At 35.1% G+C, this 18,439-nt stretch overlaps 2 protein-coding genes across 2 annotated transcripts; one reads left to right on the forward strand and one right to left on the reverse strand.

Moving 5' to 3' along the window:
- Window positions 1-1,138: 1,138 nt before the first annotated feature.
- Window positions 1,139-6,644, reverse strand: LOC111062499. Its single transcript, XM_022350187.2, has 3 exons — window positions 6,277-6,644; window positions 4,784-4,966; window positions 1,139-3,302 (listed from the first exon to the last, which is right to left on the reverse strand). The coding sequence occupies exons 1-3, from the start codon at window positions 6,329-6,331 to the stop codon at window positions 3,085-3,087; spliced, it is 456 nt and encodes a 151-aa protein (XP_022205879.1). The 5' UTR covers window positions 6,332-6,644; the 3' UTR covers window positions 1,139-3,084.
- Window positions 6,637-17,944, forward strand: LOC111062500. Its single transcript, XM_039444996.1, has 3 exons — window positions 6,637-6,856; window positions 7,551-7,712; window positions 14,767-17,944. Exons 1-3 carry the CDS (start codon window positions 6,799-6,801, stop codon window positions 14,985-14,987), a joined length of 441 nt encoding a protein of 146 aa, XP_039300930.1. The 5' UTR covers window positions 6,637-6,798; the 3' UTR covers window positions 14,988-17,944.
- Window positions 17,945-18,439: the final 495 nt, after the last annotated feature.

An 18,439-nucleotide genomic window follows, 5' to 3' on the forward strand; every position in this document is an offset into this window, starting at 1 on the left:
GGAAAGTATTGCTTTCGAAAAAAAATCAAAGTACCCCAATTTCTATACACGTTTCAACGTCTCCTGAGTCCAAAAAAGTGGTTTCTGGGTAGCCTATAGGTCTATGTGTGTGTGTATATGAGTGTCTGTGTACACAATATCTCATCTGCCAATCAACGGATTGACTTGAAATTTGGAACACAAGGTCCTCACATTATAAGGATCCGAACAATTTCGATCAAATAGAATTCAAGATGGCGGCTAAAATGATGTCAAAAACAGAGTTTTTCTCAAAAACTGCTCCAACGATTTTGATCAAATTTATACCTAAAATAGTCATTGATAAGCTCTATCAACTGCCACAAGTCACATATAATATGTAAAAATTTTAGGAGCTCCGCCCCATCTATGCAAAGTTTGATTTTAGATTTCCAATTGACAGGCTTCAGAAACAATTTAAACGAAAAATTTCAAGTGGAAAAGATTGAGCATGGAAATCTCTACAATTAATGTCCAGTAACATTTTCACCTAATATTGACAATAAGCTCGACATTCGAGGAAATGTGATTATTTAAATGCAAACTTAATGAGAGAGGCAACTGTTGATTCCAATGTACCTTGAATGTATCCCAGGCACCTTGGTTGATTCTACTAGATCATTCACTGCAAGGTACCTAGAATACATGTACATTGATTCACTGGAAGAGATAGCAGAATTGATCTCGTCAGCTGATTGTTTTTAAATTATAATGGCAATTTTCATAACGGCAAGGAAAGTTGTGTGAGTGCGCCACACCAGATTTTTAGGGTTAAATTAATATGTTGTTTTGCTTTATCAAATGTGTGCAATGAGTCTTTCATACTCGCATGACTCGACCAGTTATCATGAATTAGATGAGCCACCAGGAAAATGACGCATTCACTTTTGAGAACGCACAATAATTCCACGAAAGTTGTTAATTTATTATTAATTATAACAGGAGACGAATGAATGAAATTGTATATTTTACGGTACTGTAACGTTTCTCTATGACTACACAAATAATATTTGATATATTATGAGATAAGTATGACTTTCAATAGCTGCATGGTGGTTTACATTACGGGTCAAGACTCTAACATGAGATTCAGGCAATAAAACATAGAAACCACATAATATAATACTCAAAATAATATAAATTTAATCCATTAAAAAAATTACAAAATATTCATAAAAAGAAATTGAATGAAACATGCCAATAAACCTAAAAACTAATATAATACCATTCTAGTTGGACGGCTAAGAACATTTCTGTGCAATAATAGAACTTGAGCTATAATAAAAATCTTAATATCATCACGGTAATAAAGCAGAGAAAATAGACAAAGATGAGTAAGTCATCGTAGGACGGATTAAAACCACATTTATCTAATAAATTAATACAAAATTAACAATCAATGATGAATAATAGGCCTACATTTATATTAATCTGAAACAACATTATGAATTAAAATGAGAAGGACGGCTTAACCTAAAATAGAGCGATATGCAAATACTGTTACTGAGAATGATTTGCGAATTGCAACTTACCGTACTTGTTTTTAAGAAATAATGTCATTAAAAATTGTATTAATAAATAAATTGAAATTCAGGCTAAAAAGACTGTGTAACAATAAAAGAGTTCATTGGCACAAATAGTAAATTTGTGTTAAGAATAAATTATGTTCAAAACCACAAGGCCAATTAAAATATATTGAAAGAGTAACATTGAAAACTAGATGAGTCTGGATTCTTATATTATAGCATAAGCACAAATCACGATAATATGATTTGTGATCAACTACATAACAATTAAGATATTGAGATTCGAAGGCACTAACTTTACTATGAATAATATGGTGTAGCCGTAGCCTACTACACCATGCTAGTGTATTACTAGTCTAGAATTTCAACATAGTGTTTGTTCTATGGTGAACAACTCGTTCTATGGTGAACAACTCATTCTATGGTGATGATGTATCAATACGGTTACTTTTAATAAATTCCAAAAACAATATTAACAAGTAGAGTAGTCAATCTCAAATTCAGTAAAAAGGTGTTTCCTTCATGTTTGTGTGATAACAATATTGTGACAGGCCTATAGTAGAATACGAAATACGAAATTCATAAGGCACTATGTACATCTATTCAATACACTGAGCCTATACCGATAAAAATGAGAGCGATAAAAACTATTCAGAGCAAAATTAGTGAGCACGTGCTCATAGTTGAAAATAATTATAAGATCTAAAAATATATTTACGAATATTTTTTACTAAAATCTTACTGACTTTCTCAGTTCGTTTGATTAAAAAGTTTCATTGCTTCTGATCAAGGAATAATTGATTAAGTAGTCAAATAGTCCATGGCATTATTGAAATCCCACTTCAACAAACTTACGGTACTTACAATGTCATTTTGCTTATTGAATTAAAAACATTTTCCATAGATACAAGTGTGTACTATAAGAATACAGATCCCTTGTTCTACAGTGTATCCCGCCTAATGTAAGCCTAAATCTACATTCTAAATTTTACAAATGGTGCACAATATTAAAAGTTTAATAATTAGTTTACTAAACATCAAAGCTAAAACTGTACGTACATCGTGTTTATAATTTTGTATAAGTAAAAAAAGGGCATTAATTATAAGAACTGTGTTTCACCTAGAACTTCGCTAGAGGTCAAGTTTAAAGATGTACATCATGAATTAGTATAAAAGTATCTAGAATAAATTGAAATAGAAAACACAACTATGTAAGGTTGCAGAAAAGCGAAACTTTAATCAAGATTAAATGACATGAGAACCAATCAGAGTACCCTTCTTTTCGAAAAAAACTTATCTGGTTGTTTCTCGTGTCATTTAATCAAGATTAAAATTTAGCTTTTGTGCAGCGGGCCTAATTGTACAAATGATAGATATTTTGATTACCTAGTCGACTGTTTGGAATGATATGCCCGTATTTTCAAGTATCTTGACCAATTTGACGTAATTCCTTGTTTTTCCTAATTATATTTTATAAGGCAGCTTTTGAAAGACGATTGACAATCCATGTCAGATGCTTTTCTTGTTGAGAGGTATCATCTCATAGTGGTAGAAACTTGGATATAGCTACTAGAATGCATAGGGTTGCAAGTGTAGGTGAGAAGGATAGGAATGATGCAGAATTGCAGCCATCTCCTGAGCAGTAGCACTCCTCCCAATAGACGCCGTTCTCCATGACGCCCCAGTTGCAAACGCCTGTCACTCCGGTTTCGGCCACTGACGCACAGCGACGGATAACCTGCCTCCACCTTCCGTCCCCTGCGAAATTCAACAAGTTTTACTCTTCAATTTCAAGAAGTAACTTGGGGAATGATACTTCGTTCCAAGGCGTTGGTGTGTGATGATCACATTGGATGCGTATATGTGCAAATGCACGCTTGGTTATGCATCAACAAGCTTGCAGATGTGAAACAAAATATGGAAAGAGCAATCGGAACACTCACACTGAACGCTTGCACTTGCTGGTGCGTTCAGTGAAATCAGCTACTTGCAAGTCATAACGTGTTTCAATGGCACTTTTCACATTTGTTTTCGGCTCATGCATGATTCGACTTGCACTTGTAATACACGCATTCAATGTGATCACACCCTCATTATGGAGAGTAGCTTGTTAACATGATATTTGATTGGGTGCCTCAGAATCTTTTCGATTTACATTCTACTTATTCTAATCTTTTATAGTCAGAATTATTTTTCTGACAATAGAAATGTTCAATTTTTTTGTGTTATTCATATGTTGAAGACTCAATTATAAGAAAGGTGTTATTCCTTTAAATCATATAAACATGGCAATCGGAAACGTCAGAGTGATAATTAATCAAATTTTCATATAATACAATTAATTGAATTTTCATACAATACAATTAATCAAATTATCAATATACATAATTATATTACATTAGTACAAAAGGACTGATACTTGTAAGACAGTAGTTTAAAATGAGCGCGTGTTGCCCCTACATAGTTCACAGTACAAAGTATAAAGGATGATATGAAATGACCGTAAATAGTTCGCATGACAAAGAAGAAGCCTGATCTACATTATGTAAATGAATAGCCAATGAATATGGATTGGTTGCTTGAATCATCTCTAGTTATAGGCCTATACAGTCTTCAAGGAGCTGGCTACGCTTTAATACTAATTCAGGTGTAAGCTGGCATAGCATGCTATGAATAAGTTAAATGAATGCATTTTAACGTTTTTCTTTCTATTATAGCAGCTTTTAACTGCTATTAACTCGGGCCATGCAACTAAGCATACTTATGAAACGTTGCCATTCTCTTAAGGCTAAGGGAATGATCACATTGGATGCACATAAGTGCACGAGAGATCATACATTGCATGACCAAGCGCGCAGATAAGAAATAACATCTGGAAAGAGCCGTAGAAATACGTTGTGAGAAGACTAATGTGAAATTCAAAATTATATCTTCTACTATGTTTTTCATTGTTAGCAGAGAATAACGATTCCTTAAATTTAGATACACTGGAGTAAACTCTATCAATTGAATGAGGGCAAGCATCATAAAGACAAATATCAGACAAAAAATATTTGAAGTCTGCTGCTGCACACAACAAGCATGGGACAGCTTGCTAGTTAATGAGTGGTGCATCGTCTTCTCACAAGCGGTAAAGAGGATTTTCAGGGTCGATTAGTCTGATACAGAAATCATTGAATAGACCTCTCCAATAGAATTGTACAGACATTTTTACAAAAATACTTGCTTACTGTACTTACATATAAAACCTCGAGGTCCTTGCTGTGTTATTTTCATACAAAATGTACCAGGTGTTACAGATTCATCACTACTGCACTCTACAGCGATGTGCCTGTCTTTGTTGAATTTCTTATAAGCGCCACAGTTATCTTCGCCTTCAGCGTCTTCGGCTGACGAACACTGATAGCATTGCACTGCCAAACCTTCAATCAGAAAGAAATAAACATTATAACATCTAACGCAAGATAAAATAAAAAACAGAGCATACATCACATGATACAAACTTATAAATAATCATTCTTTCCATTACTGACTCAACAAGCTTGGAGCTTAAGTGAGCATGACACTCAGCAAAAACGAATAAATAGAAAGGTTTTATGATGATTATTTTTTATGCCGGTGCCACACTCTTGCCGAGTGCATTAAAGAGTGTGGATGGCGACGATGCCACTGCTTGCCTTTACTCGGCTCGGCTTGCCTTCACTTCGATTTCTGTCGGGACGAGCTCTCTCAGTTTCCTGATGAGATATGCCAGGAAAGCCTCTGACACAATCCAAGAATGTGTAGTTCAACATTCAATGCCAAATCCAGGGAGGGTCACTGGTATATTATTGAGATTTGTGCTTTCAAGGGTGCTTATCAATTACTGGGGTCTTCGTTCATTGAAGCAGCTTGTTAGCTACAGCTACAAACTAGGCTACCAGGCTATTGCTTCCGAGAAGAGATTATGTGCTCTTGCAATTGCTCCTGTGGGTTCACCATTTTTACCAACAATTGTAGAATGTAGAACGTCTGCAAACAGCAGGATTGAATTCAGCGCCTCACTCTCACCGTTTGCGTACAAATGACAAGAGCAAGAGTGTATATTGCTACAACTCTTCTCGCCTTAGCTCCGATTTTTGTCGAGAAGAGACGAACGAACGAAGGCAAGGCTCCCTACTACTGATCTTGATGAGGCGCTCGTCTTCTGGTCACAATGCATTGTGGAACTGTAGATGGCAAGACGCAAGCCGCTCATGTTGGCCATTTGGAGAGACATTTACAAGCGACTCAATTTGGCGAGACATTAAACTAAATGAAAATTCAACATTGGTCACATCTCTTGACCGATTGAACAAAGTTAGCCTATATTGAATAAGAAATTGATCTTCATCTGTTAGAATTATAAAATGTAGTTTAATATGATTTATGATGATTATGGATTGTTTTTTATGAAAATATATTACAGGAAAAATCTTTTATAAAGCATTGAAATCAGTTAAGCCTATGTGACCGCACCCAATGTTTAAAATGTTTAGCTACGGTAACCTTTCAATGTTGAATTTGTATAATAATTAATAATCTCATGTTAGCGAATATTAGGTTGAAGTGTACTGAAATTTGAATAAGATAATCGTATTTTGTATTAATATGATTACAAATATTATTTGATTCGAAAAATGATATTCAAGGAAAAATAGAAACATTGTCATGCAAGGATAAATCTAACAAAAATAGCTGATATCGCCATTACCTTCTTGAACATATGAAAGAGCAATAAAAATACTGCAGATCAAACCAAAATACATTTTTTTAAATTAAAAAAAGAATAAAATTCAAATCACAGTTTAAAATAATAATGTTTGTAAATATTAGTCATAACATAACCTCAAACGACCAGCAAAAAGCTACGCTACAAGTGGCGCTACTGTAGGATTGGAAATCAAACTCAGATAAACACACCCACAATTTCAACATTCTTTTTCAATAAAAATATATTTTATTTGTCAAAAAATTAATTTAATCTAAACCTAACATTTCATTTTTAAGAATTTGAAAGACTATCAAATTCAGCATTGGAAGAAAACGATTTTTTCTAGTTTACCGCTCCTAAAAGGCGTGGCAAAATCGGTTGATCAAGGAATACGTGCGATTGAGTGAAGTTTACAAATTCCTTCAAATCCAAACAACAGTGCTGTGCTTGTCTCTAAATTACTTGTATATTTCTATATTTTGTATTTGTTTGTTGATTTTAAAAGTTTATATAAGTATAAGAATGGCCTCACAGCACTTTATATTATCATTATTATGCTTATTGCCAATGATCTATATAGGTAAGTATAAATAATTATTAGGCTTGGTACTGAACATTAATAACATTTTTCTCACGGTTGTTAAATTAATTATAATGAATTACATTTAAGTTACTCATAGTGTAAGTGATTTTATATTACTGTTTCTTTTCATTTTCATCTTTGTTCTAAATTTTTTTATTCTGTTAGGCTATTATTTTTATTTCATCTTTTTTGTACAATTAGGTTATGTTGACTAATAATATCTTCAGATGTACACACTAAAACTACAACAATATATAACGTAAGGTAAATAATGAAATTTTGATAACAAGATTTTTGATTTTCACAATGTTTTATTTCCCTAACCTTTTATACGCGTTTTGCAACAATATGATTTGAAAAAAGAAATCTGTGATTAGGCAAGTGTTTTGATCCAATAGTTATCCTCTTGTCAGATGATTTAATTCTTTGAAAACTATTGAGAAATGGAATGCCATTTTTATGTTATTACATGCCAGGATTTAAGCATGCAATGTATATTTTTCCATCATTATTTATAATATTTACCGTATTATTCCTCTGACAAGTGTGTGTTTGCTATTCGTATTCATTTTCTTTACTTAACTATACTGCTTCAGAAGTGGCTCTCAAGAGAAACATAATATATTATCAACTTTGCATTTTAATTTAATTCACATTAACTTATGTGCTTATTTTGTTTTTCTAATTACAGCTGAGAGTATAAAATGCTGGACATGTCGTTCGGATGCCGATCCCAAGTGTGGAGATCCTTTCGACAACAGTACTTTGCCTATCACCGACTGTAAGCTGCAGGATAATCTTCCACATATCAAAGATGTTCGACCTACAATGTGCAGGAAAATTAGACAGAAAGGTAACTTAAACATAATAATTGTAGTTCTAAAGTATCAACTTGACTATTGGCTATCCTTTGCAATTCTATAGAAAGAATGAACATGAAATAGCCTAATTACTTTATTGAAGAAAAAACTATATCAACTCTTTTCCAGGTTGCGTCATTGTTGACAATACATTGCTGGTATTGAAAGCTAGTTCAGTATCTTCTATGAGCAAAAATATTTTAAAGTTTGGTGTTTTATTTTAATAAGTATTGACTTGCTTACATCCACCTCATGTACAGTTTAAAAATTAATCAAACTTTCATGATTAATCTAGATAGGAGCTTGACAGTAAATTTAATTATTTTATACTCAGATGACACTTCACTGGGATGTTATTGTAATTTATGGTTACCATGTCGATTTATGGTTTTCATAATAATATTGAGTGACCTGGCTGGCTCAGGTCTAGTGTCAGGTCACAACTGTTCAATTTCAGGGCCTCTGACATGACCTAACGACCGATTTTTAGGTAGTCGGGACCGACGGCTCGATTTTTCCATCCGCAGAACGGGAGTAGCCCGAAAAGATATCTTACCCAGGCTGGAATTTGAACCCGGGCCTCTGAATTATAAAGCCAGTATCTAATCCACTACGGCCACTCCATGGTTTTTCAAAGCAGTAATTATTGTGCCTAGTTTATTAGACCTTACATTACAGTGATAGTGATTCAGATTGACTTTTAGCTAATGCACAGGAGGTAGCCTGTTCTAAACTACTAAGCTACAAAAGTAATAAACTCGGTAATTTTTAATGTAGTTACTGTAAAAAGATATTGAATAGAATTGCTGTTTTTTTTCGCTGAGAGCAAACTCACTCAATAAGTTTACATTGGTCTTAATTTAACAGTACCTATACTGTATTATTCAAATAACTAATAATATCGACTAGTACTGCAGTATAATCATAATAGTGAGTAGGTTTTTGATTTTGTATTCAAATTTTTCAAATAAGTTCAATATTTATAAAATGTTTAATTTATTGTGATACATTCTGTGATTCATTCAGAGTATAACATCAACCTTCAAAATTCAATATTTTTAAATCATTATTCCTGGACCGAAAATCAAGTGACGAAGCAGTGTGTGATTACATAACCTTAACTTTTGGACAACATATAAACATTTTTGGAGAGAAATAGTAAAGGCTCAGCCTAGTTTTTCCTCAATGTCATAATTGTATTATGCTTATAGTGTTTTATACAATAAATGAATGAATGAATACAGATACATAGCAAAACTTCGGGAGAATAGGGTCAAAATATGGAAAGAGTCATAGAAACTCTCACACGGAACGCGTGCACTTGGACGCTGGTGGCGTTCAGTGTGAACAGACAAGTCAAGTCAAAACGTGTTTCTTTAGCTCTTTCTAGATTTTGTTTCTGCGCGCACTTGCTGATGGCGTTCCGTGTGAGCAGCGACAGACAAGTGAGAAATGTTTCTGCGGCTCTTTTCAGATTTTGTTTCTCATCTGCACGCGTGGTCATGCATGGTCTCATACGTGATCATACCGTTAGATCAGCATTACATAGTATTCAAAGACTATGCAAATAACAAACAAATTTCGACTAATATTGGAGTATAATCGATTAATACAGATACGTAACTCAACTTTGGGAGCTTGTTATCAATTTGTTTTCATTTTTTGAAATTTCAATTTATTTTATCAGGCTTCTTACCAACCTATCCAGATTTTAAATTTATTATTAGATTCCATAATTATGCAATATTCAAATGGAATGGTTCGGTGTAACTACAGGGGTGGCGCAAAAAGAATGGTCATATTTTAAATGAATATAACTTTATTGATTTTCAACATAATTATTACCTAGTTCACATGTTTGACTTTGTTTACTTCTACAATTTCAGAAAATAAGTACTGTACTGTGTGTATTACTAACCCAAGTTTATGTACGGAAAATAACTTCCGTAAGATGTTGTCCATCTTCATTTATACACATAAGGAGCCTTTCTTCAAAGTTCTCCCGTCACCTTCACGATTGTTTCCTCTTCAATCAGTGAAATTTCCTCGCGAATGGCTTCCTTTAGTTCAATCAGGTTTCGGGGTTTGCGTTCACCTTGGACTTCAGATATCCCCAGAGATAAAAATCACTCATTGACAGATCCGGTGATCTGGACGTCACCAAAGCGTGAGATGAAGTGGCCGCATGCGTTTCACAACATTCATCGAGTTGTTTGCGGTATGGGCTGTTGCGCCATCCTGTTGAAACCATATTCGTGTAGTGTCCACTGAATTCACAGTCACAATTGTGTCGTTCTCTTCAAAGAAATAAGGTCCAATAATCCCTAATTTTGTCTTTTCTGTATAAGGCTACTTGTAATATAAATAGAAATAAAAATGTTTCAATGTTGAAATAAAACATGTAATAAAAATAATTCAAAGGGTACTGAGATTTTATTTTACTTTTACCCCTAATTTTGATATCCCTCACTAAACTGACAATTTGGCACTGTGTAGAGGCTTCTGGTGTACTGTCTGGGATTATCGGCCGCCCAATATCTGCAGTTTTGTTTGTTGACATAGCCGTCTAAATGAAAATGAGCCTCATCTGACATCATTAGCACGATATTGTCCCCCGAGTACAAAACGTCCAGCATTTGGTCTGTCACAAAGTGAATTTTTGTGACAGATGGAGAGCCGTCGTCTAGTGCAAAGTTTAGCGAATTTATTCTATTATAGAATAAGAATGGGGTCGACTGCCAGATATATTTTGTTGGACTCGTAGTTGTTTATGTACATCATCACCATCGCCGTCAACCCCTATAAATCATCAGCAACAGATTCATCATAACCAGAAATTTCCAGATATTGTTTACCACTCTGAGCGTTCTCGTATTTAGTATTGCAGCAGCAGCAGCCGTATCATCAAAGCGATAGGCAACTACCGAGTTGAGTCGGTATCGTTCTTCTTGTAATTTCTGGTGAGAAATATTGTTTACCGGCCTAATCTACGTACTATAGGAATTAGCAGTATTGTCATCATTAGCTGCACCCTTAACATCAGGAGCAGCTGAGTCAAACCCTGTCACATGACCAGTGGCGTGATCGTCTTTTCAGACTCCCATTGGTCGGCAATCTCTTTTCCCCCGGCCTCCTAATTTTCAGCGACCCGGTGCTGCTTCAGGGAAACCTGGGAGAGAGTCAGTTGTTTGGTGGTTGAGCGTAAGATCGGGTCGCGAATCTCCTCTCCTTACGACGTTCCCGGTACTCGTTATTTCTAGGGGAATTATTCTATTTTGTGTTAATATAGAATATTGTAGGACGAGTTCCGGACAACTCGAAGTTAGAACTCCCTTGTGGGATTTTCTTTCTTGTCGGCTATTTTTCCTAGATTCGTATCACTGGGGGTGAATGAGTTATCCTTGGTTTTGAAACCTGTAAGGGATCTCAAGTTTGTGCTACAAATAGTTGAGTGGGAAATTTAACTAGGCTCTTATAGCGGATTATTTTTGAGTGCTTAATTTATAAGTCTCAACTCTGTCGCTTCACGACGTTTAAGTTTAGTGCGGGAATTTGTTCGCTATTCTCCGTATTTGGTTCTACAGTGATTCAGGTAACTGTATGTTAGGACTGGTCACTTGTGTGCATTTCCTCTTCTGTAATAAGGTAATCTCAGTTTTAAGGGGTGTATTTTCCTTATTTAATTTTCATATCATTAGGTGGCCCTAATTTTAACTTATTTAGCAAATTCAGACTTGCTGTAATTCCAAGTAGGAAAAGCCCAATCCTTTTCCTAGAGAACTCAGATGCAGCTTGAGTTCGTCCTTGTCGAAGTTTCTAGACTGCGACGTCCTTTCTCTTTCTTTCTCTTCACTTTCCCTATTCTAAAATCCTTCTTGCTCTCAGGTACAGCTTGAGAACGTCCTTGTTGAAGTCACAGACTGCAACGCTTCCTGCTCTCAGGTACAGCTTGAGAACGTCCTCGCCGAAGTTTCTAGACTGCGGCATCCTTTCTCTTACTTTCTCTTCACTTTCCCTATTCTAAAATCCTTCTAGCTCTCAGGTACAGCTTGAGGACTCCCTTGCCGAAGTTCCTAGACTGCGGCATCCTCTCTCTTTCTTTCTCTTAATTTTTCCTTCCCTGTTTAGCACGAGATCTCAGTTCCAGACTAGAGATCGTCCCCGTCGCGGTCCTCAGACCAGCGAGAGGTGTAGGAAACCTTATGTAGAGCAGGATCTCAGCCACAGATTAGAGATTGACCCAGTCGCGGTTCTCAGACCAGCGAGAAGCTTAGGAGAATCCTTGTTAACCCTTCCCTAACCTCTCATAATAGTCGACATACTGACTATTAATTTAAAAGCGTTTCGGACGATTGAGAGTGATTCCCATACCCTCAAGGGCAGTCACAGATTGGCCCTTAATAACCGGCGCGCAGTCACCAGATTAGGGCGGAAACCCTGTTTAGCAGTTTCAGAATTGCCGAAAATCCTTTCGCGGCTGCAGGCTCGCGATTCAGAAATCCGACACCCGAAACCTCATCCTCCAAACTTTAATTATCATAAAATTGAAATAGATATACTATGTTTAGCTAGCAGGTCCAGCCTGCTGAGAGCTAGAGCGCAATTCTCAGATTGCAGATTATTGAGCAGATATTTATTTGCTGTAGAGAATAATAATCTTATTATTGATCTCTGTTCCCTATACCCTATACCGTATACCTCATACCCTGCACCCTATTCTCTATAGCTTACACCCTATACCGTGCCCTATTTAACTATATCTTAAATACTACTAATAACTCCATAGTTCCGTCATACCTTTACCCCATAGCTCTCACCTTAAACCCCATAGAAAAACCACATCCCGGGCTTGCAGGTACAGCTTGCTCGCCGTCAATTCGCAGTTGGTTCAGATTGCGTACTACCTTTAAAAATAGAATTATTGGTAGGGATCTGATAGTCAGATCCGTCTCCTTGCATAGGGTTATCTTAATCTCCCTTAACACCCACCCTGTATTCCAAAGGCCGAGGGCCGAATCGGCCAGCAACGGCACGGACAAACACTCTTCCCCTGAAATTAAAAATCTCGCGAAAGAAGCAGAGGGTAAAGAATCAGGATAGAGGGAGAAGTGTAGGTCCGGTAACTCCACCTGTCAGTACGGCTACTGACCCCGACCCATATCCACTGTAGCTAGTCCGCGTTGTAGCAATACTTCGCAATTATTAGGAAACCTAGAGGGTGGAATAGGGTATTCTAATAGTTCACAGAAACGTTTGAGGTCGCTCCTCAAAATCTCGTTCGTGAGATTTTTGAGTAATCATAATTTTGTACGGGTGGAACCTCAACTCACGCTGTAGAATCGATTAATACAGATACGTAACTCAACTTTGGGAGCTTGTTATCAATTTGTTTTCATTTTTTGAAATTCCAATTTCTTTTATCAGGCTTCTTACCAACCTATCCAAATTTTAAATTATTAGATTCTATATGCAATTTTCAAATGGAATGGTTTGGTGTAACTACAGGGGTGGCGCAAAAAGAATGGTCACATTTTAAATGAATATAACTTTATTGATTTTCAACATAATTATTACCTAGTTCACATGTTTGACTTTGTTTACTTATACAATTTCAGAAAATAAGTACTGTACTGTGTTACTAACCCAAGTTTATGTACGGAAAATAACTTCCGTAAGATGTTGTCCATCTTTATTTATACACATCAGGAGCCTTTCTTCAAAGTTCTCCCGTCACCTTCACGATTGTCTCCTCTTCAATCAGTGAAATTTCCTCGCGAATGTCTTCCTTTAATTCAATGAGGTTTCGGGGTTTGCATACACCTTGGATTTCAGATACCGCCAGAGATAAAAATCACACATTGACAGATCCGGTGATCTGGCGGGCCAATGGACGTCACCAAAGCGTGAGATGACGTGGCCGCGGAACATGCATTTCAAAATATTCATCGATTTGTTTGCGGTAAGGGCTGTTGCGCCATCCTGTTGAAACCATATTCGTGTAGTGTGTCCACTGAATTCACAGTCACAGTTGTGTCGTTCTCTTCAAAGAAATAAGGTCCAATAATCACTAATTTTGTCTCTTCTGTATAAGGCTACTTGTAATAGCCTATAAATAGAAATAAAAATGTTTCAATGTTGATACATGTTGTGATAAAATAATTCAAAGGGTACTGATATTTTATTTTACTTTTATCCCTAATTTTGATATCCCTCACCAAACTGACAATTTGGCACTGTGTAGAGGCTTCTGGTGTAACTGTTTGGGATTATCGGCCGCCCAATATCTGCAGTTTTGTTTGTTGACATAGCCGTCTAAATGAAAATGAGCCTCATCTGACATTAGCACGATATTGTCCCCCGAGTACAAAACGTCCAGCATTTGTTCACAAAAACGTTTGAGGTCGCTCCTCAAAATCTCGTTTGTGATTCAAAATCTCTCATAATTTTGTACGGGTGGAACCTCAACTCACGCTGTAACGAACGGCGACTAATGCCTAAAGCTGGAGCACGCTGCCTGGTGGATCGATGGGGACTTTGAAGCACTGATGCTCTGACATTCTCTGGAGTAGCTGCTGTGCGAGGACGCCCAGTTGATTTGCTACTCATTACTAACCCTGTATTCCGAAAAACAGTCGTCCATCGCAATATTGATCTACGATCAGGAATTGGTCCAAAACGTCCTACATTAAAATGTAGCCGAAACAGCCGCTGCACTGTGATGGATGAGTCATTGTTTCTAAAAAACTGCTCCACAGCGAAAACACGATGCTCAACCGTCCACTGCGTCATTTCACGGCAAACTGAATGCTACTGACGGCCGTTGAAGGCCACTTTCTCACTCCCTCTTATACAACTACGCAGTTCAAATCCGACTATTCTTTTTGCGCCACTCAGTATAATTTTCAAGTGGAATGATCCCAATGAACCCATCTGGCCTTGCTGGTATTGGTGGTGAGGAGGGTAATTCAGAGTATAAATCAGTGATATTCTGAAAACAACTATTTATATTTCTTGATTACTTCATTTTGTTATTGAACTTGTTCGCAGTGCATGGTCAATGGCGCTACTACAGAGGCTGCGCCTATTTGGGAGAGCCTGGAATTGGTGGTGATGAGAGGTACTGCCTGATGCGGACTGGCTCTTATAACATATTCATGGAATATTGCACCTGTATCAGTAAGGACGGCTGCAACACAGGTTCCCAATTACAATTTTCTCTTCCGCTCATAGTCCTGGGATGTGCGGCCATCTTTGTATCAGTGAGGTGAAGCTGGAGCTCCAAAACACCCAACATTCTCTTGAAAGCAAAGCTAATGCAGCTTCAGTATTCATTAATAGTCAGGCCACGCCTGTGAATAGAGGTAATGATCAATTTGACTTGCACTGTACATAGATTTATAGGAATCTTGATATTATTTATTATCGCAATCAGCCACGTTGCTCTCATGCCATGATATTAATATACAATTATATTTTATTTGAATGATAATGAACCATTACTGTCTATCATATTTTTAAATTATTGTTTCTAATAATCTGTTTTTAAAATTATTGTTTCTAGTTTTAGTAACTTGCATGTTAGCATCAAACAATGTGTCAACGTTTTACTTTTAAATTCAAACTTTGTTTTATCTTGTTAATTCTCTCAAGTTTTATTGATCGCCTTGAAAGAGCTGCATTTTAAAGAAAGTAGCATATTATTCTGTACCATCTTCTGTGATAATTTTGACCGTACCTCGATACCTGTTCCATAAATAGTCCATATGCATTCCATAAAACAATCCCAAACAATATGACGATATTAATGATTTTTTTATCAAACTTAACTGCAATTTTAAAAACATTCTACTTTATTTATGTTTTAGAATGAATTGGTTTGATTGTGTAAGGACAAATATTATCTGATCTGCCAATCTTTATTGAGAAAACGTTTCTATCATTATATAGTTTAATTTATGTATCAACTTCACAACCATTCTGATGTCTTGTCGGGGTTTCAAATTTCATAAACTGTAGATCCTGAAGTAATTATTTCTTAGCTGCATTTCTTGATACTCAAAGATCATTATAATGTATATTAGATTATATTATAATATGAACTTGCAGACCTGCAGTAAATTCGCTGTAGATTAATATGTTGTGCCTTGGTAATTTTTGTCAGTGCCTTTTCCAGAGTATATTGGACAGTTTTTAAATGATTTTCTAATACAATAAAATATTTCAAATAGTAGACTATTCATTATATACTCTTGTAACAATGAAATATAAATCTGAATATATCAAAACTATAATTAAGAATATTATTTTTCTCACAATGCTGCCTATCATGAAGTAAGAATTCTACATTTAGTCATCAATGAAAAACCATGTATTGGCAGTTTGCTATAGTTGTAAATTTTATATTAGATGATATGAATATTTTCACTATATCATTGTTTTCATGTTGCACTGCTTTACAAAAGACTGTTAAGAGTATTCAATTATTGTTTGAATGTTCAGAAAATACTCATTTTATAAATATATCTTTATTGTAATGTAGCCTATTATTTGCCATGAATTTTCACAATCTAAGATACTCCATTGTTAAAAAATTCAAAAGTATAGACGACGATGAAAGATGCCTCTCGGCACACCGAACTTTGGCCGTTACTGAAGTTCCTTCTAGAGAATATCAGTGAAAATATTGATACAGGATTTGCCCTCTAATTATATAATTAAAAACTCACTAAACTTGTTTCTGGAGAATGGTGTCCCAAAACAGATGCATAGAGTCAGGCACGTTTATCTGCTGTAGATAGTTTCAGTGCCCGTCCTCGTAACCGACTGCCAAGCGGCATCTATTTTTCCAGTCTAATTTTGCTTGTCATGAATTTTTTCTGTCGTCGACACTTTTGAATTTTTAAAGAAAGGGGTATCTCGGACTGTGAAAATAAATGGCAAATAAACGGCTACATTACAGGTGTTTAGGGGGACCCGGGGATGTGAATTAGTGAACATTTTTCCAACTTATTATTCATAATTCAATAATATCAATCATGTATGCTCATCTAAGCACAACCAACCAATTATTCAATTTTTTAGCCCCATTACATTGATAATGAATGTTAGTTAATCTTTTTAATGTTGTTTAATCAATTCTATGTTGTTTAATGTCTGTATTGAATCTCATAATTTTAACCATTCCTTATTCATTCTTTTGTAAATGTAATTCATATTCAGTGTTTTTTAAGGTTAAACTTTTTTATGATTGTTCTATTAGTTTTAATAAACTGTATTTTTCTATTTTAATACGTTCTAGGTTATCTTCACAAATATCTTAATTAGCCAGTTTGTCATTGAATATTGGATAGTGTTACTTTTATACAATTTTTGCGGTATAATACTTATATAATTGCAATTTTATACAATTTTTTGACAGGTTTTGTACTTGATTTATTCAGTATTCTTACAGCAGCAACTGAAATAGCAATTCATTATTATCATTGTTTTTATTTATTACGAAATTATTGGTGTATTTGCAGGAAAATAGCTGACACTATTTGTATGTTCATTGAGGCTGAACTATAATTCATATTTTTCTATAATTTATTAAGAGATTCATCAAAATAGTAGTATCCGTCATTAATGTACCTTAAAAATTTATTTTGTATGTAAATACAAATAGCCCACATAATGTTTGATATTATATAATATTTTTATACAATTTTGAGTTTACATAATGTTTATACAAATTAGGTATTATAATTAACTTAGCATACCGTATTGTTGCCAGTAATCATGTAATGTACATCAATAGACTCACTAAGTGCCGGTTGTACAAAAGCCGGCTAAATTTTAATTGTAATTAATTCCACGAGAACTATCAGAGAAGCCGTCTTATCAAAAAGGCCTTCTCTGATTGGTTCTCGTGAAATTAATCACGGTTAAAATTTTAAACTGTTTTTGTTATGTGCAACCGAGCCAGAAATGCACATTTGAATAGTTATTGAATTTTAACATTAAGAATCCGTCCATTTTAATCGATAACCAGCAGCCGATCATGATATTTTGTGTATTGTTTTTATTTATAATAATTAACTTCAATAAGATTGAATTTTAATGTATGTCTACGCTAATATTTTAGTAACAAAGTGTATTGAAAGTATTTTTTCATTTCCATGTAAATATATTAAGCCGAATCTCATTGTAAAAATACATAAAATAATGTAATAAAACCGTCCAAGTATGTAAGCCTCTTCTTTATGTGTGTCCATATTCTACAGTTTTTGGTAGTTAGGAGCTCTCTTCAGAACAAACGTCACTTCAAGAAAAAATAACAGTATCATAAATGACTTTGTCTTGTTAATTTATGATATTTGTATTATTCTAGGCAATGCTTGAATAATATAATTGCTTCTACGAGGTTTGATTGGAGTTTATATGAAAAAATGCCCATCTATCTCACATCCTGCTCAATAAGAGCTATTTTCTCGTACTAACTAAACTTCTGTCAATCTGATTCCACTTTCAGTAAGTCTTCGCAGAAGACTAAAGACTAAGACAGAAAGCTGTCTTCAGCAGAAGTCTTCGGGGTGTTTCACAGAATTTTTCTTTGGATTTTCGTTTCTTTTGAAATCAGTGTTTTTGGAAAACGTGAACTAAATGCATATCTAGAAATGCACAATGGAGAAGAAAATTACAAAGTTGTACTTCAAACTGTATTGCTGGCATTTTTATGACA

The sequence above is a fragment of the Nilaparvata lugens genome, chromosome 1 (genome assembly GCF_014356525.2).
Source record: "Nilaparvata lugens isolate BPH chromosome 1, ASM1435652v1, whole genome shotgun sequence".
Taxonomy (NCBI): Eukaryota; Metazoa; Arthropoda; class Insecta; order Hemiptera; family Delphacidae; genus Nilaparvata; species Nilaparvata lugens.

Coding starts and splice junctions, on each gene's coding strand:
- LOC111062500 (XM_039444996.1), top strand. CDS start 6,799: ATGGCCTCACAGCACTTTATATTATCATTATTATGCTTATTGCCAATG. Junction 6,857..7,550: donor ATTGCCAATGATCTATATAG/GTAAGTATAAAT, acceptor TTCTAATTACAG/CTGAGAGTATAAAATGCTGG. Junction 7,713..14,766: donor CAGGAAAATTAGACAGAAAG/GTAACTTAAACA, acceptor ACTTGTTCGCAG/TGCATGGTCAATGGCGCTAC.
- LOC111062499 (XM_022350187.2), bottom strand. CDS start 6,331: ATGTATTTTGGTTTGATCTGCAGTATTTTTATTGCTCTTTCATATGTT. Junction 4,967..6,276: donor TCTTTCATATGTTCAAGAAG/GTAATGGCGATA, acceptor TTCTGATTGAAG/GTTTGGCAGTGCAATGCTAT. Junction 3,303..4,783: donor AGGACCTCGAGGTTTTATAT/GTAAGTACAGTA, acceptor TGAATTTCGCAG/GGGACGGAAGGTGGAGGCAG.